At 40.2% G+C, this 26,327-nt stretch overlaps 1 protein-coding gene and 1 non-coding gene across 4 annotated transcripts; one reads left to right on the forward strand and one right to left on the reverse strand.

Moving 5' to 3' along the window:
* Positions 1–5,011: 5,011 nt before the first annotated feature.
* On the reverse strand, positions 5,012–5,084 carry trnav-uac (transfer RNA valine (anticodon UAC)). Its single transcript has one exon. It is a non-coding gene; the product is annotated as a tRNA-Val (tRNA).
* Positions 5,085–5,218: 134 nt separating this feature from the next.
* LOC127628063 (beta-galactoside alpha-2,6-sialyltransferase 1-like) lies at positions 5,219–25,876 on the forward strand. 3 transcript variants are annotated; one of them, XM_052104737.1, is made up of 9 exons: positions 5,219–5,584; positions 5,720–5,787; positions 11,689–11,895; positions 12,172–12,543; positions 12,876–13,140; positions 13,327–13,424; positions 14,760–14,861; positions 20,403–20,577; positions 20,974–25,876. In XM_052104737.1, the coding sequence occupies exons 2-9, from the start codon at positions 5,776–5,778 to the stop codon at positions 21,249–21,251; spliced, it is 1,509 nt and encodes a 502-aa protein (XP_051960697.1). In that variant the 5' UTR covers positions 5,219–5,584; positions 5,720–5,775; the 3' UTR covers positions 21,252–25,876. The 3 variants fall into 3 exon arrangements, with proteins under 3 accessions (XP_051960697.1, XP_051960699.1, XP_051960698.1); XM_052104739.1 differs by lacking the exon at positions 5,720–5,787; XM_052104738.1 differs by lacking the exons at positions 5,219–5,584; positions 5,720–5,787 and adding an exon at positions 10,244–10,432.
* The last annotated feature ends 451 nt before the right edge of the window (positions 25,877–26,327 follow it).

The raw sequence follows: 26,327 nt of genomic DNA on the forward strand, positions 1-26,327 counted from the left end.
CAGCCCGCCTAGTCCCTCTCTTGTCCGGGGAAGCTCAACTCGCGGCCCAACAACTGCCGGCAACAAACCTCCTGGCTTATACGGATTTGAGGAAAGCCATCATGCAACGGGTTGGTCGGAGCCCGGAAGAAAATCGCCAACTCTTCCGGGGTATGAAGCTGGAGAAGTCCGACCGCCCGTTCGCGTTTGCCCAACGGCTCCGGGACGCCTGTCGGAGGTGGCTGCTTGCGGGGGACCGCGACGTCGAGGGACTTGTCGACCAGGTGGTACTGGAGCAGTTTGTCCAACGCTTGCCCAGGAGAACGGCGGAGTGGGTCCAGTGCCACCGCCCGGCATTGCTGGAGGAAGCCATACGACTCACGGAGGACCACATGGCGGCGATTCCAAGGGTGGATGAGCCCTCTCTCTCTCTCCCCTCCCCCTGTGTCTTCCCCTGTTTTTTCCCCCTCCCCTCTTCCCTCTCGCTCTGCTCTCTCCCCAGGGCCCGTTCCTGCCCCGCACAGGCGTGGAGGATTCGTGAGACCAACTTCCGGCCGTGGGAGAACCCGCCTACCCCTTCCCCGTCCTTCAGCCGCTCTCCTCCTCAGGTGGGTCGCCCGCCAGCACGGGTGCGGCCGTGGTGCCTGGGCCGGCCTGCTGGAGGTGCGGAGACCCGGACCACTTCCGGGATCAGTGTCCGCTGATGGAAGTGGGGACGGTGGTGCGGGTCTCCAATGTCCCGCAGGCTGCCCCCGATCGGGCTGGAGCATACCGTATTCCGGTAAGGATCCGGGGGGTACATACCAAGCATTGTTGGATACCGGCTGTAACCAGACCACCATCCACCAACGCTTGGTTCAACCCGGGGCTTTGGGCTCAGCTAAACGGGTGAGGGTGAGGTGTGTGCATGGGGATGTTCACAAGTATCCCATGGTGACTTTGGCGATCAAATTCTGGGGAGAAAAACATAGTGTGGAGGCAGCGGTTAGTTCCCGCCTCACCCATCTGCTAATCTTGGGTACTGATTGGCCGAATTTTAGAAATTTATTGGAGGGAGTTTGTGCGGATGGGTCCTGCATGAAAGTGAAGAGATGTGTGATGTGCGATGCTTTGGCGGGGGAGGCGGAGACGGGGCCGTCCTCGGCTGCTCCGAATGATGAGGGAAGGGGCGAGGTTGTCGCCCCTCCTCTCAGGGAATTCCCGGAGGGGGACTTCCCCTTGGAGCAGTCGCGGGATGAAACCCTTAAGCACGCTTTTGACCAAGTGAGAGCAATCGATGGTCAACAACTCTGGCCGGGCATCACCGTTTCATATCCATATTTTTCGGTTATTAAAGATCGGTTGTACAGAGTGACGCAGGACGCTCAAACAAAGGAGGAGGTGACACAATTGTTGATTCCACGGAGCCGCCGGGAAATGGTTTTCCAGGCGGCTCACTATAAACCTATGGCCGGTCACCTAGGGGAAAGGAAGACACTTCTCCGTCTAATAGCCCGTTTCTATTGGCCGGGCATTGGCGGCGACGTCCGCAGGTGGTAAACAACACGGCTGGTAAACCCACCGGCCACCCCAAAAGTGCCATTGCGCCCCCTTCCATTGATCGAGGTTCCCTTCGAGAGAATTGGAATGGACCTCGTCGGGCCATTAGAACGGACGGCACGCGGACATCGCTTTGTGTTAGTCCTGGTGGATTACGCAACGCGATATCCGGAAGCAGTGCCTTTGAGCAACATCTCAGCACGTAGTGTTGCCGGGGCACTCTTCAAGATAATCTCCCGGGTGGGGGTTCCGAAAGAAATCCTCACCTACCAAGGCACTACTTTTATGTCACGAACACTTCGCGAACTTTACTGAACTCTTGGGCATTAAGTCGATTCAAGCACTAGCGTGTACCATCCTCAGACAGATGGACTGGTGGAACGATTTAATAAAACGCTCAAAAATATGATTCATGAATTGCATACCTAAGACGCTTAGGAATTGGGATAAGTGGCTGGACCCCTGTTATTCGCGAGTACGAGAGGTCCCGCTAGCCTCCACAGGGTTTTCCCCATTTGAGCTGCTGTACGGGCGACGCCCACGCGGGTCCTCGACGTCATCCGTGAAGCTTGGGAGGAGGGACCTTCTAATAGTAAAAATGAAATTCAATACGTTCTTGATCTTCGAGCAAAGCTCCACACACTGGGGCAATTAACACAGGAGAATTTGCTCCAGGCTCAAGAACGCCAACGCCGGCTGTATGACAGGGGTGCTCAGCTACGGAATTTGCACCGGGAGATAAAGTCCTTGTATTACTCCCAACATCGAGCTCGAAATTACTCGCCAAGTGGCAAGGACCCTTTGAGGTCACATGACGAGTAGGGGATCTCGATTATGAGGTTAAACGTACCGATAGAGGGGGTGCGCGTCAAATATATCACCTCAACCTCCTGAAATTGTGGAGAGAAGAGGCGGCCTCTGTGACTTTGGCAATGGTAGTTCCGGAGAGGGCAGAGCTCGGACCAGAGGTAAACAAAGCCTGCAATCCTAACACCCCGGTTCCTTGTGGAGACCACCTCTCGCCGCGCCAACTCGCAGAGGTTTCCGAACTACAAAAAGAGTTTGCAGACATGTTTTCTCCTCTACCGGGCCGCACAAATGTCATGCAACACCACATCGAGACCGAGCCGGGTGTGGTGGTACGTTGCCGCCCCTATCGCTTGCCCGAACATAAAAAGAAAGTAGTTCGGAAGAATTGGACTGGATTGGCTGGCTATTACAGAAGATTTGTGCCTAATTATTCGGATGTCACCAGCCCGCTGACTGACCTCACTAAAAAGGGGGCTCCAGATCCGGTCCAATGGTCGGAGCAGTGCCAACAGGCGTTTACACAGATTAAAGCTGCACTTTGTGGGGGGCCGCTTTTGCATACACCTGACTTCTCTCTCCCTTTTGTTTTGCAGACGGACGCTCGCAGGTGGTGGAGGGGGAGGAGTGCCCGGTGCTGTACATCAGCCGGAAGCTCTCCTTGAGGGAGACCAATTACAGCACCGTAGAGAAGGAGTGTCTGGCATTCAAGTGGGCAGTCCTCACACTCCGTTACTACCTGCTGGGGCGGGCCTTCACCCTCTGCTCGGACCACGCCCCACTCCAGTGGCTTCACCGCATGAAGGATACTAACGCCCGGATCACCCGTTGGTATCTGGCCCTCCAGCCCTTTAAATTCAAGGTGGTCCACAGACGGGGGGTGCAGCTGGCTGCCGCTGACTTCCTCTCCAGAAATGGGGGGGGAGTGGTAGGCAGGCCGGATGATGCCCCGGCCTGAGTCGGGCGGTGGGGGTATGTGGCAGCGGGGGCGTGGTCAAGCGCCCGTCCGGGAGAGAAAAGCGGTAAGGGCGCTTACACCTGAGCTAAATTATGTATAACACCTGTGTCTAATTACAGTACGCATGGGGAGAGCGGCATAAAAGAGCAGCAGCCACAGAGCCTCGGGAGAGAGAGTGCCTACACCCAGACCAGCAACTACGAAGAAAGTGTGCTGTACAATTGTGTGTATAATAGAAAAGTGTGTTAATTAAAGATCCTTACCTTGAGCAAGAAGCTGTTCCCCGTGTCATCCTTTGGGAGCTGTGCTACAGTTATGTTTACATTTAGCATTTTAGAAGTGTCATCTTTGTGCTCTACTCTGATTACAAATGTGTAGTGGTCGGCGCTGCACTGTCTCTTACTGTGCCTATTGTCCTGTTCCTTTTAGTAATTTATTGTACTGTCCCGTACTTTGCACACGTTTGCACATGCACTTTATGTAGGAATGTTATTTAGTCTGTGTAGTCTCATGTGGTTCTGTGTTTGTCCTATGTTGATTTGTGTAGCTCCATGGTCCTGGAGGAACGTTGTCTCGTTTCGCTGTGTACTGTACTAACTGTATATGGTTGAACGACAATAAAAAAACACTTGACTTGACTTGACTTGAAATTCTAAGGAAATGGTGTTTATGCACCTGTTTTTATAGCGGACTGTTTCGTGCCAGAAGAGGTGGGGCTCAAACACCATAGCCAATATTAGAATAACTGGCATTACTGTTATTATAGTTTCAACTAGGTCATGTCCCTATATGCATAACTACACAATGTCAAGTGTACTGAGTCGTAAGGGTACTGAGTCGTAAGGGAAGTGGTAGGCAGGCCGGATGATGCCCCGGCCTGAGTCGGGCGGTGGGGGTATGTGGCAGCGGGGGCGTGGTCAAGTTTTTATAGCGGACTGTTTCGTGCCAGAAGAGGTGGGGCTCAAACACCATAGCCAATATTAGAATAACTGGCATTACTGTTATTATAGTTTCAACTAGGTCATGTCCCTATATGCATAACTACACAATGTCAAGTGTACTGAGTCGTAAGGGTACTGAGTCGTAAGGGAAGTGGTAGGCAGGCCGGATGATGCCCCGGCCTGAGTCGGGCGGTGGGGGTATGTGGCAGCGGGGGGAACGCCAGTTTCTTTTTATATACACTCAAAAAAATATTTTTGCCTATTTTTAAGATGTATCCATTTCAATCTAATAACAAATTTCCATGTAATTGAATTGAATAGTCTTGAAGAAAATTTTATGAATAAAACTGGCATTTTTTAAGGTTAAAGATTAGGCAATTCAATTAGATGAAAATTTATTATTAAATTGAAATGCATACATCTTAAAAATAGGCTGAATATTTTTTTGAGTGTAATAATCTTACTCTAAATACACTATACACTAAATATGAGTTCACCTGTTATGTGACAGACACAGCCCGCACTGTATTGCAAAGGGCTTTTCTATAAAACATTACTCATTCCTACTTCCCTCTATCTACATATCTCTAGTTACAAGTCCGTGTTGTCAGTTGAGACAGAAAAAACAACAAATTGCAACATAATATACAGTAAACTTGTGTGTCATGGGCATAATGGATAATTGTGGAACTGGACGTTTATTTTGAGTAGCATTTTACTATGTTATTGCATACGGTCTCATGATAGAAAAAGTACGAAGTCACTAGTTAGAAAAATAAAAAAACACTGATTCCACTGGGGCTCGAACCCAGGACCTTCTGCGTGTAAAGCAGACGTGATAACCACTACACTATGGAACCGCCATATGTCATTAAGAGCACGGCGGAATTGAAACCTTAAATATCTTCACGAATCACGTTTACTACGCCATGTCATATTCACTGCAGTACTGCTTTTATTTTAGAAACGCTATTAATAAAGACGCATTATGCGCAGGACAGAGGACGGTGCATAAAGACGAACAAAACGAAATTTCACGTTAAATGCGTCTGTAAAAAAACTCTATTTTCCTGCATTTAATTGCCTTCCTTTTTTCTGATCCAATCAGATCTGGCTGGGTGCACATCTGTGCTTAATTTACGTATGTAACTAGCAGTCGTGAAATGATGAAGCAGCATTCTCAGCCGCAGTCGACAAACAGTTCTGCTCCGCCTAGACATCAAATTAAATCATCAGTGCGCTTCTCAACGCACCCGCTGCCTATAAAGCAGTATATAAACATGGCGGGTTAGCAAACATGCATCAGCTTGACAAGATCATCTTTATATAATTATCAAGTCGTAGAGGATCTCTTCGAAAGGTAAAAGAACAGAAACAAATAATTTGTCAATTTCTTATCGGTGTAATGTAACATACTAAAGCATTATACGTTTAGGTTTTGATTTATACCCATAAAATTTTATTTTACCCATAAAATATCAAACAAAATATCTAGACTTGCGACTGGAGTAAACTGATTCATCCAAACAAGAGAACAGCCATCAGAAGAATATGAGATACAAGGTAGGCGTACATATTCTATTTGCCTCATCCACGCAGCATCATACATTTCCCATGGAAATAGACATTCGCCTCACTGCATGCACTCGGTTTATTAGAATTTTTCATCCATACCATAATGTTATTTTTAGATGTAGTTCTGGTGAAGGGTGCATGTAGCCTATTATAAAAGCAATTAACCATCAGACGCAGCAATGTCTCTTATGAATACTGTAAATTCAGTTTAAATTGGCCTATTTTTCAGGTTACAGTTAACGACAATGTAAAATATAATGCTTATTTCTTATCGGTACCCTTATGCCCTGACCAAACTTCATTTCTGAAGGCCGTATTTGTATATGTACCAACAGGATCATTACATAATCACTATTGCTAGTTTGACCATTTAAAAAAATTAACAATTAATTGTGTTTTTTCCCCCTGAAACCATAGATTCTGTAGATGCCAAAAATGCAAATTCTGTCATCATTTGTTCCAAACACCTGACTGTTCTGTGGAACCCAAAATATGTTGGGCAGCATGTTAGTCTCTGTCACCATTCATTTTCATTGCATATTGATTTTCATAATTGAATGGTAACTGATGCTGCAATTCTTCTTTTGTGCTCCATGTGCTCCAAGCACATACAGTGTTTAAACAACACATGGATGAGTAAATGATGATAGAATTATAATTTCTTTAATGCATTTGCACTTTAAAAATTCACTTTGAATTTTGCAACAAATAAAACCTATGATTTTCTTTGTAAACAAATATTACATGATAATATGAAAATATTAAAGGCTTAATGACATGAATATTAGTATTTTGAAAATTCAATGCAAATCTTATTATTAGAAGACATTGCTCAAAATAAGAGAAACAATTTGTCAGAATAAAGCACAAGATAAAATAAATCAAAACAGCTGTATTTAATATGTGTACACTGTAAAAACTGGCTTAAAGGTTTAATTGTATCAACTAGCGTTTTTGAGTTGACAACTCAAATTTCATGGCAACGTAAGTTTTTATTACTTGAACATGTACTTAAATTGGATTAACAATCGTATTTCCCATTTCAACTCCCTTAACAAAGTTGACTGAAAAAACATTGCATGAATAATTAATGAGGTTAGTGATGTAGGCTTATTTTTTTGCAATTTATGGAGTTTATTTGTGCTGTTTTTGTCATTACTGTTAGTTAATACAGTGTTTCCCAACTACTGTGCCACAATAGTGTACCGTGAAAGATTGTCATGTGTGCCGTGGAAAATGTATCAAATTCCACAAAATAAATAAATGTATTTAAAAAAAATCCTCACCTTTCCGATAAATTAGCCGTTTTGAAACCATAATCGGTCACTTTTGTGATTGTGAAGAGCAATGATTAATGTGCAAAAGTGAGTGATATTTATATGTGTTAAGTGTCTTTCACAAGACTCGTGTCAGCGCTGCAGAATAAATTGAAGTCTACGAAGTCACGTCACACCAAAGTGTTTTTCACACACAAGTTTCTTCAAGGCTTTTAGAGTACGAAGCAACAAGAAATATTTTAAAAACTATCCAAAGTGAAGAGACATTGAATGTCTTATAATTTCTTTTAATGGAAATATTACCTTATCGTTTACGAATATCAGAGACCCCAGTTATTGAATTAATTTAAATTCATTTAGAAAACGCTTTGACTTAAACATAAATGAGTCATTTTATTACTTTCTGCTATCAAAGCAACTGCAAGCTTTTTCTCTCTCTTCCAAATACATGATTTCAATGTTTATTGTGCACACCTCCCACTTTTTTACGTGGCAGACTCGTAAAATCGCCCCTCTGTGACTCTTTCTCAGCGCTTGTCATGTGGAGGGCAATGCGGCGCTTGATGCTGTAATTTACAATGATGAAAGAACATTATTGAAACTCAAAATTACTATTATTTGTCTATTATTGTGGTCTTTTCTGATAAAAGCCATGCTCAGCAGTTTAAATGGGCTACCGTAGATCTGCTTTGTGTTTATAATTATTATACTGAAGTCAGAAGATTTGTAGCCATGCAAGATTTAATAAAGGAGAAGGTAAGGACGTTATTGAAACACTATTATTATTGTCTTTTTGGATGGAAAAATCAGTTTTGATCTTTTAATGCGTAAATACTATAAAGTCTCTTTTGTAGATTTCGGTCATGAATGACTCAAAATGATTCACTGACTCACTCATAGCATATAAGACGCTCATTTGTCGCCACCTAGTGACATTTCCAGAAGGGGTCACTGAACTGATCAGTTAATAAAATTGAACACATTTGTGAAACAGAAGCAAGCCTCACCAAAAAACTCTTTATTTTGCAGCTAATTCTGCATAATTGTAAACTTGAATCACTAAAATAGCTGGAATTGGTGCTTTTAACTTATTCTTAAAAAAAAAATATCCCCAGAAATTTTTTTCGTGGATCAGTGATTCTTACCTTTTTACCCCTCATGAGTTTGCATCCCTGTAATTTGTTGTAGCATTGCAAGAACAAATCTACAAATTAGAAAAATTGTAGTGTTTTCATTACCCATTTAGCACTCTTGCCACCTGTGACCTCACACAGTGTAGCTTAACTATGTGACTTGTAATGTTTGAAATTCAGCTAGGCAAAAAAAAAAAAAAAACACACAAGTAAACACGCTACTAAGATGGACAGAAAACATGGACAAGTTCTTGAAATGAAAAATATTGATGATGGTTAGCCTAAGTGGGATAGAGGTGTGCCGTAGAATGTTTTAGTTGTAAAAAATGTGCCGTGGTGATATTAATGGCTTATTTTTTATTTATTGGTGTTTGTTGAGTGTCAACATTACTGAGCTTTGTATTGAAAAATCTGTGCTTCCCATTGAAACTATTGGATGCTAAACATCAAATCTCTAGGTGCTGCAATGCATCCTGGGTAGCCTTGTGTGTCACAATATTAAAGTTATTTGAACAAAACCTGTTAAATCCATATAACTAATAATACAAAGTTTTGTCAATGGATTTAGTTGTCTTGACAACTTCTTAAACTGAAAGAAATTGATAGTTTTTTTTAATGTAACTGGAGTCAATGCAAAAAGACCACTAGCTTTTTATTAGTTGAGTGAACAAATGTTTTTTTGTTTTTACAGTATATGCTGCATTATACTCTGAGCATTATTACATCATACCAATACGCTGATAACTGCCTCAAAATTAAGCTTATTTAAAAAATCCAAAAAGGAAAGAATACCATGCTGACATGAGATTTGAAATAGAGTTATTCACTGCTTTTCACGTCAAAAAGACACATTCAGACAACACTTGCGTACATTGGATAAAGTGATAAGAACAGCAGTAAAGGTGTTTCCATGCAACACGAAATCGGTTGCAAAAATCTACCTGTGTTGACCTGTTTATGACTTTACCCAATAAAGAAAAGACTTTTATTGCATTTACATGACCACACATATTCTTTGGTTATTAAGCATAATAAAGGTTAACGTATGCCATTCAGTACTGTCATGTTTATATTAAGACATTCAGTCAACTGGTTGTGGTTGTCTTGTTCAGTGTTTCCCAAACTATTTTGCCATAAGTACCCCCACAGCACCATCAGAAAGACTCCAGTAACTCTTCATCAACAGAAAACCAAAGATGTGTACCAAAGGCTAAATATCATTTTTATATATATATATATATATATATATATATGTAGAAATACAATTTATATATAAATATCATTTTTGACATTTATTTGTCAACAACAACAAAACTAGGCCAAATGAGCTGTGAAATGAACAGACTAATGCTGTTAATTATTACATTGGAAAATATTGATTTATTTTATCATTAGTTTTTAATAATTTTGGTAGACATTATATTAACATGTTAAAACAATAAACATGTAGACCAAAATGTGTGCGTGTGTGTATTTTTATATATATATATATATATATATAATGGACAGACATGGGTAGTGTGACCGAGATTACAAGCTTTTCTAATAATAGCATGATTTCTTGATGGTTTTGCTCAGAGAGACTGCTTATTTCAGGTAAGTATGTGCATTTAGTCATGTTCTAAACCAGTATGATGAATGACACGGGTCCATATACTTTACATCAGTTAGCATGTTTAATTGCCAATAATCAACAATGCCATATCTGTTGTATCTTCAAAACAGAAAAGAACAGAATCACAAAAGTAATTTAAGGCTTGATCATTTATAATCTCCCATAAACTTGTTTTTATTTTTTTACTTAAAAATGAATCTTAAGACTGTAAAATATCAGACTGTAAAATCTTCTATGCCCATGGTACTCAAAAGGCATCTTTTTGGGGCCCTGGTGATGTCATCACATACAATTATTGATAGTGTATGAATTATGAGGTGTCACTTTCTAGAGAATTTACGGTAATTCTCCGTATTTAGAGGAAAGGAAACAGCAAACAGATAAAAATAACGAATTAAACTACAAATCCAAGAATATAAATCTGCTTATAAGCCACGTTATATAACATAAGTGCGGAGTCAGTCGTCACAGTTTGCGCGCGCGCTCTGTCAGTTTAATCTCTCTTCTACACCTGCTAGTCACTGTCATGGAGCCAATCGAGTCGAGGGTAACAGACGAACTCGACAGAGATGCATGCTCGTTTCGAACAGTAATAACGGGGGAAAAAGGTAATCCTGCAAATAATAACCGACATCTAATCTTAAATGCTTATGTTTTAGTGATTTGCGTTACTTACCTAAAATAACTCTTAAAGTAATAGATAATGTCTCATTTGAGGATACATGTCTTGTTTTGAGGGCACTGTATCTCTGGTGTGTGTGTGTGTGTGTGTGTGTGTGTGTGTGTGTGTGTGTGTGTGTGTGTGTGTGTGTGTGTGAGCGTGTATTTATCACTTTGTGGGGACCAAATGTCCCCATAAGGATAGTAAAACCCGAAATTTTTGACCTTGTGGGGACATTTTGTCGGTCCCCATGAGGAAAACAGCTTATAAATCATACTAAATTATGTTTTTTGAAAATGTAAAAATGCAGAAAGTTTTCTGTGAGGGTTAGGTTTAGGGGTAGGGTTAGGTTTAGGGGATAGAATATAAAGTTTGTACAGTATAAAAACCATTATGTCTATGGAAAGTCCCCATAAAACATGGAAACACAACTGTGTGTGTGTGTGTGTGTGTGTGTGTGTGTGTGTTAATATCTCAAAATATACATTTTAATTGTACATTGTCATTTTGTTTAGTGACATTCTGCTGCAGCACATGTGCTTGTAAAAATGTGAATCTTTTAAAACAAACAAAAAACATATTGGCCTATAAATGATGATTATTATTATTGTAGTAGTATATCACAGTTTTTATTTCTTTTTAATGAACCACACTTTTACAATAATTTTTACATATATATATATATATTTGTTTTATTTTACATGTGTTAATGAAATATGGTGTATTAAATGGCATATTCTGCTTGTCTCATGAATATAAAGTCCTTCAAATATTCTAATTATAAAACACAAATTGCAGCCCTTGAGGCTAAAGGTCTATGTGCCATAAAATTAGTTAAAACGTAATATAAAACAGTCTCGCAATAGTAGATGCATTTTATTTCCACTAAATACAAACAGATGGTCAAGTTTAATCTACAAAGAGGAGCAATTCCCTTGTGTATCAAAACTCACCCGTTCCTTCCCCAAGACTAAACTGTGTGCCGCAGTTCACTAGGACTTAAATACACTTCTGATTGTGTTTTCAAAATATTTTACTAACATATGAACAACCTTTCTTAAAATCATTTGTCTTCAACTGACTCTGTATGCTTCTATGTACAGTAGTTCCCAACACCTTTTGGATGATGCCATCCACAGCATTACCCTTTTAAAGCACTCTACTCCTTTAATTTGTCTTCATATTGTCTGTTTCGTTACCCAGATCCCAGGGGCTGCCATGGATCGTGTTAGCGTGATTTGGCGGTTGAGGCGTCGTGCTCGACGAGGGGCCCTGTGCATGGCACTGTTCTGTATGACTATGGCTCTTCTATACACACTTTGTGCTGAAAACAGCATAACAGTTACAGATGCCATTTTCGGGGTGAAGGCAAGAACTCGAGCTCAACCACGAACACACGCTGTTGTTAAGGTACATTAAGTAAATTTACTCTGCATTCTGTTCTTGAAATAGGCTAAAAGTACATGGAGATACGTAATTAAAGGTATAGTTTACCCAAAAATGAAAATTCTGTTATTTGCTCACCTTGACTGATTATTTATTAATTTTTTTTTGTCTCTCTCCAATTAAAGTGTTAATGTGTTTGGTGTATGCAGTTCATATTCACCTAGACTTCTGCATGTTGTCTCTATTAATGCCCTATCTAATAAAAAAATGTATATTGAAAGTGACACTGATTTATTAAAGGTATTGCGGGGAACAGGAGGATCGAAGCCCATTTATACTGATCCTCAAAAGCTCCCAGGTGTCATTCCTGGAGATCCTCAAAAGCCTATTCCTATCCTGTCCTCTGTCAACTACTCTATGGAGAACACTTATAAGGACCACAACCTTAGGGGCAACATAAAAGAGCATGGAATATTTTACTGGCTTCTGGCCCAACCGCTGAGACATGCTCTGGAGACTATATTTGGAGGGCGACGGAGAGGAGATGTGGGTGCTGCAAATGGGGATGCTGTTGTTTTTGGGCCTAATGGAGCACTCGGAGAGGTCTGGAATGATGAGATGTCAACCACCATGCTGGGAAAAAGGCTGAGGAAGGTGGTACAGAACTATCAGGTGAGGAAAATTGAAAGGCATCAGCCCTCAAAGTCTTAACTATATGAAAAGGCAGAAACCAATTGCAAGATTTGCAGCTACTGCACAGCAAGGCACGAAGCCTCCGCAGTTAATCCACTTTACATAATACTCTGGGGATGTACTGCAATCTCTGAAAGCTCTACTGCATAAATAAATATGAAATGTCAAAATCCTTCATCATGCAAACTAAACAATTACTTGTCTAAAACATATAGTCTTGTTAATGGCAAAACATTTATCCAAATAAAACTAATTGGTCACTGGAGAACTATACAATTTCTACTGTCACTGACTTTTCTCTTTCATTTCAGGCAATGAACAAATATGGGGTCCAGTACTCTGGACCTGAGGGTGCAGCACATCGGTCTAAACTTAATGGCCCTGAACTTCTCTGTCAGATAAATGATATGGTGCAGATTGCAACTATAACACCAGATATGGAGCCATTTGCTGAGTTGCCCTGGGCTGCTCAGTTACCTCCACGGCCACTGACCTCTGACATTGGCCCATTCAAAACTTGTGCGGTGGTATCATCTGCAGGTTCTCTTAAAAATTCTGGATTAGGGAAAGAAATAGGTAATCCTTAAAGTCAAAGTAATATGGACCTGTTTCTTTGGTCCTGAAATGTACCCAATACATTAGTGTGCTATTTGTAAAAACATGTTGGCTTGAATGAATTAACTATGATTGAATTAAGAATTGAAATGTTTTTGTTTACATTATTACAAACATCAACATAACTGAAGACCTCCTGATTTCTAGACACTCATGATGCAGTGATACGGTTTAATGCTGCACCGACTGCAGGCTTTGAGAAAGATGTGGGCTCTAAAACGACAGTGCGTCTGATCAATTCCCAGGTATTTCTTTACCTTTGCTTAATGGGAGGTTAAAGTAGTAATGCATCCAAAAATGAGCCAGGCCTAGACTATTATTTCATTTATTTTTTGCATTTTCTGTGCTGATTTTTCAGGGAAATTCTGCAGAAGGGATTTAAACATCAAAATCTGTTAAAATAATTAGTATTTCACTCTTATTTGTATCTGAAATCTACCAATGAAATTGGGCAAAATATTTAATAAAAATGCAAGGAGTAGAATATGCACAGAACTTTTGTGAAGGAAAGACTTGACGAGTTTGCTGCAAAGTTCTGTGTGCGCAGATACCATCTGGGCCTGCATTTGACTTATTTTCTTCCGTGGAAATGAAGCTCCATTTAAAGACCTGCATTTGAAACATGTAAACTGGTCCATACGACTTGTGTGTTATATTTTAAGTAGGGGTGGAAAATGTAATGCTTTAATTTCTTCTATTAATAGTTGACTGTTTAATGTGTAAAAAATAGAAACTGACTGTATAGAGCATTGCATGGTTACTCATTACACAAGAAGCCGATACATTTCCTGTTTGGCCAATTAGTTTTGCTAGCTGTGATTGATCAAGCTGCGGCTCAGCAGATGTTCACAACCTTGTGATGTGTAAGCACTCCCGCATTAAATTCTGCCTCTCCTCAACATTTCCTTGTAACCTGTAACTTTTTTTTAGCTAGTGATAAAAAGGCAAATAGCATTAAAATTGTAATCATACACCAGCTGCAAATATGCAGATATCTTGTTAAAACAAAAAGATTTTACAAATATTTTACAATCTAGTTAATCCAAAATTGAAAATTCTCTTTTTCCCCTCAACCTCATGCCATCTCAAACTCATATGACTTTTAGAGTATTTTTCAATACGATGCAAGTCAATGGGGTCCAAAATAATAGACAGCATAACTGTAATCCCTACGACTCAGGTGGATTAACCCATGTCTTCTGAAGCAATATGATTACTTTGGTTGAGAAAGAGACCAAAATGTATGTCCTTATTCACTAAACCTTGACATCCGCAGTCTCCTTGCTATGTTTATGATGGAGGTTTGTTCAAAGTCTCATATGTACCTAAGGAGTATCAGGTGTACACACTGTATTTACAAATACACATCATACTGTACATTCTTCAAAGTATCAGTGTGCTTCTTAGAAGAAAGTCATACTAGTTTGACTTGCCTCTAGATATTGGCATAGGCCTTAAAACAAAAAAAAAAACATTGTCCGATAACTGGTTTTAAATGACACGATTGAGTAAATACAGAATTTCATGCAGTACAAGTTCATTAAAAACAAATTTTTTTTATTCTTTGTATTGCATTATAGGTAATGGCATCAGAAGATCACCATTTCCTCTCCAGTTCTTTGTACAGTACAGGGATTTTAGTAAGCTGGGATCCTGCCCCTTACTCCTCCAATCTACATGAGGTATGAACTCCCCATTCCCCTTAATACAGTGAGGGGGAAAAAAGTATTTGATCCCCTGCTGATTTTGTACGTTTTCCCACTGACAAGGAAATGATCAGTCTATAATTTTAATGGTAGGTTAATTTGAACAGTGAGACAGAATAACAACAACAAAATCCAGAAAACGTAAACATTTTTATAAATTGAATTGCATTTTAATGAGAGAAATAAGTATTCAACCCCCCTCTCAATCAGAGATTTCTGGCTCCCAAGTGTCTTCTATACAAGTCAAGTGTTTTTTTATTGTCGTTAAACAATATACAGTTAGTACAGTACACAGTGAAACGAGACAACGTTCCTCCAGGACCATGGTGCTACATAAAACAACATAGGACAAACACAGAACCACATGAGACTACACAGACTAATAACATACCTAAATAATGTGCACGTGCAAACATGTGCAAAAGTACAGGATAGTACAATAAATTAATAAAAATTAATAGAACAATAGGCACAGTGAGAGACAGTGCAGCGCCGACCAGTACGCAGTAGTGCAAAAAGATGACCGTTTCTAAAAATGCCAAATGTAAACATAAAGTACTATGAGATAGTGTTCTATGCATAGAGCAGTTATTGAGGTAGCAGCCAGGTATAAAGTAACAATAATTAAAGTGCAACTCAGGACACACACACACACCCACACCCAGGCAGTGATGCAGCTGCTCAGGATGCTCTCAAAAGTCCCTCTATAGAATGTAGTGAGGATGGGGGGTGGGAGATGTGCTTTCCTCAGCCTTCGAAGAAAGTAGAGACGCTGCTGGGCATTCTTGGTAAGAGCTGGTATTGAGGGACCAGGTGAGGTTCTCCGCCAGGTGAACACCAAGGAATTTGGTGCTTTTGACAATCGCCACAGAGGAGCCGTCGACGTTCAGCGGTCACTCTGTGCTCTCCTAAAGTCCATGTGAGGGATCAAGCAGTTAAGCAAGAGGAGTCACAAGGGAAGTTCAAAAGTAAGGGTTTTATTTCCCAAAAATCATTACAACAAAACAAAAATAAAGTTTTGGGCCCATAAAAGAGGTCAAATAAACAGACAATAACTAAAGCTCTGAACATAAGAGACTCAAAAATACAACTGACCTGAAACAAAAGAAACAAAGGGGACTTATATATTGGCTGATCAAACCAATTAACACACAAGGGAAGACTAACAACAACACTACTACATAAACCACAAATAACAGCAAAACCTACCTAAAAACTTATTCCAAAAGAAATATGCTTTTACTTAACCTTAACTCAACAAAAATACTCAATATAATATGAATTCAACCCCAAAAATATCCAAACAGGGAATAAAGCTACCCCCCTCGGACTTAACAAGCAGTGGTAGGGTCCAATTAGGCCACCTCCCCTATAAAGCTGCTCCTGCTCCAAACGCCACCCCTTTAAGCCAGCCGACTTCCTGAATCTCTCCCGGGTGTGGAATCCAACACTGGTAAGCTCAGAAACAAAATAATTATACAAACAGAATAGCAATCCAAAAATAACTAATGTTGCGTGCTCCCAAAAACTAAAAGTATAATGTGTGTGAAATGAAGTGTCCTGTGAGTTATTTGTAACTAAATAAATATTTGCAACAAATGTATAGTGTGTATGAGGTTACCGCTCCTGAACTGGTTGTGAGGCCATGGCTGTGGCCATCACAGTCAACAACGATCTCTTTTGTTTTGTCCACATTCAGAGACAGGTTGTTGGTTCTACACCAGTCCGTTAGCCGCTGCACCTCCTCTCTGTATGCTGACTTCTTGCTGATGAGACCCACCACGGTCGTGTCATCGGCGAACTTAATGATGTGGTTCGAGCTCTGCATTGCTGTCGTGAGTCAGCAGAGTGAACAGCAGTGGACTTGAGCACACAGCCCTAGGGGGCCCCAGTGCTCAGTGTGGTGGTGGTGGAGATGCTGTTACCGATCCGGACTGACTGAGGTCACCCAGTCAGGAAGTCCAGGATCCAGTTGCAGAGGGAGGTGTCCAGGCCCAGCAGGTTTAGCTTTCCAATAAGGTGCTGAGGAATTATTGTGTTGAATGCTAAGCTGAAGTCTATGAACAGCATTCGAACATATTAGTCCTTTTTATCTAGTTGGTTGAGTGCCAGATGGAGGGTGGTGGCGATGGCGTCGTCTGTTGAATGGTTTGGACGATATGCGAACTGCAGTCGGTCTAGTGAGGGGGGCAGCTGGGTCTTAATGTGCCTCATGACGAGCCTCTCGAGGCACTTCATGATGATGGGTGTGAGTGCGACGGGATGGTATTCATTGAGGCAGGACACTGAAGAATTCTTTGGCATGGGGACGATGGTGGTGGCCTTGAAGCACTTTGGAACGACAGCGCTGCTCGGAGAGATGTTGAAGATGTCGGTAAGAACATCTGCCAGCTGGTCTTCACATCCTCCGAGCACTCTGCAAGGAATGTTGTCTGGTCCAGCAGCCTTCCGTGGGTTGACTCTACGTAGAGTTTCTCACATCAGCCGTGGTAAGACAGAGCACCTGGTCGTTGGGAGGAGGGGTGGTCTTCCTCGCCACCACGTCGTTCTGTGCTTCAAACCTAGCGTAGAAGTCGTTCAGCGCATCTGGTAGGGAGGCATCTTTGTCACAGGCAACTGATGTTGTCCTTTAGTTGGTGATGGCCTGGATGCCCTGCCACATGCGTTGCATGGCGCCGCTGTCCTGTAAGTGACTGTGGATTCTCTGGGTGTGTGCACGCTTTGCCTCTCTGATGGCCCGGGACAGTTTGGCCCTCGCTGTTCTTAGGGCAGCCTTGTCGCCTGCTCCGAAGGCGTCTAGGGTCCTCAGCAGTGCACGCACCTCCGCAGACATCCACGGCTTCTGGTTGGAGCGTGTGGTGATGGTCTTGGAGAAGGTGACATCATCAATGCACTTGCTGATGTAGCTGGTCACTGATGTGTATTCCTCAAAGTTGGTAGTCGCCATATGTTGCAGCCTCCCTGAATATGTGCCAGTCAGTACACTCAAAACATTCCTGAAGAGCAGAGATGGCTCCAGCTGGCCAGGTGTTCACCTGCTTCTGGAGCGGTTTTGTGCATCTGATGAGCGGTCTGTATGCTGCAATTAGCATAACAGAGATGTGGCCTGAGTAGCCGAGGTGGGGTGGGGCTCCGCCCGGTACGCACCTGGGATGTTTGTGTAAACATGATCAAGCGTGTTCGCCACTCTCGTTGCAAAGTCTACATACTGATGGAATTTAGGGAGCACTGTCTTGAGATTTGGATGGTTGAAATCTCCGGCGACAATAAACGGTCCGTCAGGGTGAGTGTTCTGCAGTTCGCTCATAGCCCCATACAGTTCACAGAGTGCTTCCTTGGCATTAGCGCAGGGGGGAATGTAAACTCTGGTTATGATAACAGTGGTGAATTCCCGTGGTAAATAAAGTCTGCATCTAACAGTCACAAGCGATGAGCAGTAACTAGAGACTAGCATAGAGTTATTGCACCATTCCGTGTTGATGTAAACACACAAGCCACCACCGCGAGTCTTGCCGCACAAAACGAGGCGAGCCTGTCTAGCTGAATCGTGGCATCCGGAACTCTGTCGCTGAGCCACGTCTCCGTGAAAACAAAGACGCAGTAGTCTCTAAGCTCATGCTGCGTAGTCTGCTGGAGTCGGATGTAGTCCAGTTTATTGTCCAACAAGCAAACATTTGAGAGCAGGATGGCCGGCCGGCTGGCTAGGGTTTGTTTTTAGCCTAGCATTGACCCCCGCCCTCTTGCCACGCATTAGTTTCCTCGCACACCGCTTGCGATGTCCCGTGCACCGGCATCAGGCGATGCCGAGGACTGTAGGCCAGGTCTCCGCAGCAAGCAGAGTCTCTAAAAGGGAGTGCTTCTAATCTCAGCTTGTTACCTGTATAAAAGACACCTGTTCACAGAAGCGATCAATCAATCAGATTCCAAACACTCCACCATGGCCAAGACCAAAGAGCTGTCCAAGGATGTCAGGGACAAGACTGTAGATCTACACAAGGTTGGAATGGGCTACAAGACCATCGCCAAGCAGCTTTGTGAAAAGGTGACAACAGTTGTTGCGATTATTCGCAAATGGAAGAAACATGAAAGAACTGTCAATCTCCCTCGGTCTGGGGCTCCATGCAAGATCTCGCCATGTGGCGTTGCAATGATCATGAGAACAGTGAGGAATCAGCCCAGAACTGATCTCAAGGCAGCTGGGACCATAGTCACCAAGAAAACAATTGGTAACACACTACGCTGTGAAGGACTGAAATCCTGCAGCGCCCGCAAGGTCCCCCTGCTCAAGAAAGTGTTGTGGTCAGATGAGACCAAAATCGAGCTCTTTGGCATCAACTCAACTCGCCATGTTTGGAGGAGGAATGCTGCCTATTACCACAAGAACACCATCCCCACCGTCAAACATGGAGGTGGAAATATTATGCTTTGGGGGTGTTTTTCTGCTAAGGGGACAGGACAACTTCACCACAACACGGGGACGATGGACGGGGCCATGTGCCGTCAAATCTTTGGTGAGAACCTCCTTCCCTCAGCCAGGGCATTGAAAATGGGTCGTGGATGGGTATTCCAGCATGACAATGACCCAAAACACATGGCCAAGGCAACAAAGGAGTGGCTCAAGAAGCACATTAAGGTCCTGGAGTGGCCTAGCCAGTCTCCAGACCTTAATTCCATAGAAAATCTGTGGAAGGAGCTGAAGGTTCGAGTTGCCAAACGTCAGCCTTGAAACCTTAATGACTTAAGAGGAGTGGGACAAAATCACTCATGAGATGTGTGCAAACCTGGTGGCCAACTACAAGAAACGTCTGACCTCTGTGATTGCCAACAAGGGTTTTGCCACCAAGTACTAAGTCATGTTTTGCAGAGTGGTCGAATACTTATTTCCTCATTAAAATGCAATTCAATTTATAACAGTTTTGACATGTGTTTTTCTGGATTTTTTGTTGTTATTCTGTCTCACTGTTAAAATTAACCTACCATTAAAATTATAGACTGATCATTTGTTTGTCAGTGGGCAAATGTACAATATCAACAGGGGATCAAATACTTTTTTCCCCTCACTGTAGCATTACCAACAATTTGTGCACATTTGGAAAATTCATAAAATTCCAGGAAAACTGCTTATTGGATTTGATCAAACCAAATTTTCCATTAAATGAACATAAAAAAAAAAAAAAAAAATAGACAATATTATTTCCAAGCCAATCCTCGTTAGAATAGTGGTGAGTATCCCCGCCTGTCACGCGGGAGACTGGGGTTCAATTCCCTGACTGGGAGATGAGCTGCTTTTTTTTTTATTTATTTTTTTTTATATTAATATAACCTTTTGTTCTCATTTACTGAACAGCACACCCTTTCAAAACTTTTCACTAATGTATGTACTGTAGGTGCTACAAATGCTATATTTAAGCAGGCAAAATGAATATCAGAAGGCCATGTAGAAAGTTTTAACTAGAAAAAAAGATTAAAAATGTAACCCTTCTCCAATGACTTCCTAACTTTCTGTGTTGTCTGCAGTGGTACAACAAGACCGATTACCCAATATTTAAACAGTATCAGCGATATAGACGACTACACCCTCAACAGCCATTTTATATTCTGCACCCACGAATGGAATGGCAACTGTGGCAGCGAATACAAGACAATATGGCTGAGCCTATACAAAAAAACCCACCCTCATCAGGCCTGCTGGGTAAGCTTGATTAAGGTTAAAACGTAAAGCAAGGCAATCTTGTATGACATGTGGATTCAACCCTTTTTTAACCCTTATGAGCAAGTAGAGGTGCACTCAGTCATTAAGTTGTGCTTTATGTATACTGACACTTATTGGCATACATGCAGCATCACACAAACTGTTTTCAGTTAGAGATGCCATTTTACAAATAATTGCAGTCAGCTAAGATTAATTTATTCCTCAAGCAAAACTGTCAAATAACAAGGGTACTACTGAGATAAAACAAGTGGTATTTGGCTGGTCATGTGATCTTAGTTTGGGACCCCATGTGGCAACCTGCTCCATGTAAATTGAATTGATTATTACAGTGAGTGAAGAGTAAGGAATTTCATCTTCCTTTCACATCAACTGTAGGCACAGTTCTAATGATGTCCCTGTGTGATGTGGTACATGTGTACGAATTCCTACCCTCACGACGGAAAACCGAGCTGTGCCACTACTACCAGCAATTCAGTGATGCTGCATGCACCCTAGGAGCCTACCACCCATTAATGTATGAGAAGAACTTGGTAAAAAGGATGAACCAGGGCTCTGACCATGACATATATACACATGGCAGGGTCACACTCCCAGGGTTTACAACACTTAACTGCACTCATAGCTCTACTTCCACAACTCTGTCAAAGACATAATCTGAGGGTACTTATCTATCTTTTTGTACACTTTCAGAATGTAATGGTAAAATGGCTGCATGATTCATTCTACAAATTCAAGTACCCAATCTGGTCTTTGAACAAGACTAGGAATCAATTCACTGCTGCCATCTAAACTATGGCCACTAGCAGGTCTCACAAACCACTGATGTAAAGAACTCTTTGAGTGACATAGAATTTTACACAAGACAAATCTATAAACACTGAATCTACCGTTTAAGACACTTCCTCATTATAAGACAAAATACATCTCTTTAAAAGTAGCCAAATCATTTCCATCCATAAAAGTGTAGCAAGTAAAGCTTATGTCCAAAGCCCCCCTGCCACTTTCTTAATGTGCAGGCTTTAAATGTATGCAACTGCAATCCTGACAACTAGGGGTGTAACAGTTTATCATGCCACAATACATTGTGGTTAAACATGATGATACACATTGTGGAGATGGGACCGTTTAAAAAATAAAATAAAAACAAATTTGAAATGATTTTTACATCTGTTCTGTACAATTCGCATGAAATTGCTTCATTACACACTAGCAGTCATGTGTTTGGTGTCAAAGTCTGCAGGATTAAACTGTTTTAGATGGTTTCGCCCTCACCATGTAAGTAAATGCACCTTTTCAGCACAAGTGGTCAAATGTCCATTTGAAGTGTGAAAGCGATCAGCTCTGCATCAGAACAAATTTAAGTTTACAGAGGTTTAATGATAATGCTCTATTAATCTAATAAATATAATGCTGAATATTATGTAGAATAATGCCATGAGGGAATATAATCCTAATGTCAAATGTCATGTCTGATTTGATTTCATCAGTAAAATTAGAGCCTACATTATTTAACTGAATAAGCAAGAACTTCCATTTAAAATCTATTTTTAAAATAATATTTTAGATAAAATTAGTGACAACACTATTTTAGAAAAATACAATATTCATTTAAAATATATTTTAAATGTTTTTAATAGGTGAAAGTGTGAAAGCATATGTATCTAACATAATTCTGTATTTTCAGCGAAGCAGAATTATTATTTCCATTTGGGGATTGCATGTGCTGAGCTTATTTTTAGTCCCAGTACAGCTCTGATGGATCATTTAACACTAATGAATAGTGCATTTAGTTTAATTTTACTTGTGAAGGAAAGGGACTGTTTTGCATGTTTTAAAAGGAAATAAAAAAAAACTGCTTTTAATCAACTTTTATTGATTCAGGCTTTGTTTAAAGTATCGCGAACCGAACTGAATGGTGAGATGAGTGAATCGTTACACCCCTACTGACAACACATTAAACACGCAATGGTAAAACGGTTTCCAAAACCATTTGTCAACACACACACACACCTCTAGCTTACTAATACTTTAAATCAGTGTCTTTTAGGAAACTATATTTCAAGGCCTGGAGATCTGTATGCATTCAGTAATGACACTGTGACATGCTTTCTATTATAGCAATCTATAACAAGTCGTGGCTTTTGGAGAATGTCCTTGCATGCTTAACTGAAATTGCACTATGTCATTCCTTTGATAAACTTTATACCTATTATACTATTGTTGTATTTAGGGATTTGATGAGAAAAAGCAAAGTGCATGTTTGTCCGGTTTTATACAGATTTTAAAATCTTCATTTAAAATGTAATTTGAATTTAAAGGAAGATTCGGGTTCAATACAAGTCAAGCTCAATTGACAGCATTTGTGGTATAAGTTGATAACCACACATACACACACAAAAAAAATGTTTTAGCAAATAGTTTTACTCCTTTCAAAAAATCTAAAAGCTCAAATCTTACAATGGAAACAAGGCACTTACAATGGAAGTGACTGAGGACAATCCATAAACGTTAAAATAATCACTGTTTCAAGAGTGTACCGTGCATCTGGAAAGTATTCACAGTGCTTCACTTTTTCCACATTTTGTTATGTTACAGCCTTATTCCAAAATGTATTAAATTCATTATTTACCTCAAAATTCTACAAACAATACCCCATAACGACAACGTGAAAGAAGTTTGTTGGAAATCTTTGCAAATTTATAAAAAACATTTTTTAAATAATCACATGTACATAAGTATTCACAGCCTTTGCTCAATACTTTGTTGAAGCACTTTTGGCAGCAATTACAGCCTCAAGTCTTTTTTGGGTATGATGCAACAAGCTTTGCACACCTGGATTTGGGTACTTTCTGCCGTTCTTCTCTGTAGAGCCTCTCAAGTTCTGTCACGTTGGATGGGGACCGTCAATGGACAGCCATTTTCAGATTTCTCCAAAGATGTTCGATTGGGTTCAAGTCTGGGCTCTGGCTAGGCCACTCAAGGACATTCACAGAGTTGTCCCTAAACCACTCTTGCATTGTCTTGGCTGTGTGCTTAGGGTCATCGTCCTGTTGGAAGGTGAACCTTCAGCCCAGTCTAAGGTCCTGAGCATTCTGGAGCAGGTTTTCATTAAGGATATCTCTGTACTTTACTGCGTTCAGCTTTCCTTCAACCCTGACAAGTAAAAGGCACATGCCGATTAAAAAAAATGGGGTATGGAGTGTAGAGTGATGTGATTTTTATTTAAAGCATTTTAGCATAAGGCTGCAACATAACAAAATGTGAAAAAATGAAGGGGTCTAAATTCTTTCTGAATGTACTGTAAAAAGCTTCACATTTCTGCTCTCTTCAAAAATTGGACCCTATTCACTCCATTTTAAACTCTGTTTGCTTTTTTTTAGGGAGTCGAGTCTAAATAATTGTTTGTAGTAATCTACATTACACCATAAATGTTGTTGATTAAGCTTAACTTGTACTCAACCTGGAATATTACTTTAAGCCCTTACAACATGAATGCACACATGGGTTTGCATTTTGAAGAGCAAACTCTGTAATCTGCAAAGGGTGTATTTTTTATTTTTTTAATCCTTATGTTAAAGTTACTGTGTTTTGATTTAAGAGGACATGCATATGTATCCCGTCTATTTCTATTTACTCAAGCAAACAGATTACAATATGTATTTGAATATAAATATTTCTTCAAGGGAAGATGTCATTGGAATCCTGAATGATGTTAAGAATTCTTAATTTCAGAGACAGACTTTCTATGTAATGAACATCCTTTTAAAATGGACAGAGAAGGGCCTTAAATTAGAATTGCAATTTGAAAGATTTTTTTTGTTGTGTTTTTATTCAAGTCTGATAATAGTATGCATGCTCATTTATTTTCTGATGGAGACGAATCTTAATATTTCATTTGTAGCATTCAACTGATTAGTATTATGATGTCAAAAAAATAAACTAGACAGTAAAAATGCTTTATCGGATTGCAATTCAAATAGTATAATTCAGTAGATTCACTTTGTCATGCCTTGCATGGGTAAACCAATCCAAAGCAAATGAACAAATCTGGACTATGCACTATAAACAACTGACAAATGTAAATACATTTTATTTGTATCTGATACATGTATCTTTCTAAATGCAGGAATTAGCTTATTTTAATTTTTTTTTAAGAATTTTCCCTTTAAGCATTCTGTCAGTATTGTGATTATTTGATTAGGTATACACCTTGTTAAAACGTATTACCAAAGTTGCTGTAAACGTTATATTTAAGATTATTTCAAATTAACACAAGGACTGCTTGGACTGTTGTAAATATTTTGGGCATACTGCAGTACAAAGGAGTATGACTGGGTAAAATTGTGTGCTTTTTGGATGATATTCTCTGTATTTGGATGACATCAAATGTAATTTACTTACAACAGCCACTACACCACACTGTCAATTATTCAAGTCACTTGATCACTTATACATTTATCTAAATCCTGCTTGATATATGGTTCACAAGTTTAGGCTATTGCTGTGTGAATGGGTGGGTCAGTTTAGTGTGCTCTAAAAAGGAGGGTATGAACTTCAAAAGAGCAAAGCCTATTTCTGTTCTGTTCTGTTATTATATATAATTGCGTGTGTGTGTTTGTGTGTGTATATGTATATATGTGTGTATATATATGTGTATATATATATATATATATATATATTAGTGTGTGTGTGTGCTATTTTTTTATTAATTTTATTATTATATCTGTCTTGTTGCTGTATTGTATTGTTGTGCACTGGAAGCTTCTGTCACCAAGACAAATTCCTTGTATGTGTAAGCATACTTGGCAATAAAGCTGATTCTGATGACGTATCAAGAATGACACAGAAACAAAAAGTACAACTGTTATGCTCTTAACAGGGTAACCTTTCAATTTGGTTGGTTCACAATCACAACTACTGTTCTTGTGTACAGAAAATGTGTCACTATATCTGTGAATTTGTACATTTTTGTCTTGTTTTACTGCTCCAGGCGGTTCTGTAAATGTTCAAGTGTAGGATGTTATGTGATAAATCCTAAAATGGCAAAGAAAGCCCTGTTTCTTACAGGTGTACACTAAATACTATTTTCCTTTAACTAGAACTTTTTATTATTATAATATCTGTCAAACATCATTTAGACCCTACATGTACATGTTCTAAAATGACATTGTATGGCTCTTGGTACATTTGGAAATGAACCACAAAGCTGCCTGTAATATTGGCACTTCATTTCACAGCTCTGTAAGGATTAGTAGATCATTAAAACAACTATTGCTTACATTGTATTTGTGTCACTTTCTTTCAGGGGTTGAGAGGTTCTCTTCTATTTTAGGTGTTCTATATTGCGTATTATGAATAGAAAACTGGTAATAAAGATTTGGTCACCCCTGCGTGACAGGCTTGAATACTTAACATTATACTAATGAGGAGCTCTATTTTCTTGTGCAGTTGATAATGGCTGAAATTGACACACCTCAATGGAGAAGCAACTACATTTTTTAGAGTTTAGTTTTAAAACTCAAAGCTTTTAAGGTGTTTATGAGATTAAAAGAAAATTACATGTGAGTTAGGTTTTGATAAAAAAAAAAAAGTTGTATATTATAAGTGTATTGAAAGGCTGTACTGTGTATTGAGAACAAAAAAGTGGGAAGCTATCTACAGTATCTCCCCATCTGGGAATTGAACCCTGGTCTCCCACGCGACAGGCGGGGATACTTAAATTTGCCAAA

Source organism: Xyrauchen texanus, chromosome 34, assembly GCF_025860055.1.
Source record: "Xyrauchen texanus isolate HMW12.3.18 chromosome 34, RBS_HiC_50CHRs, whole genome shotgun sequence".
NCBI lineage: Eukaryota > Metazoa > Chordata > Actinopteri > Cypriniformes > Catostomidae > Xyrauchen > Xyrauchen texanus.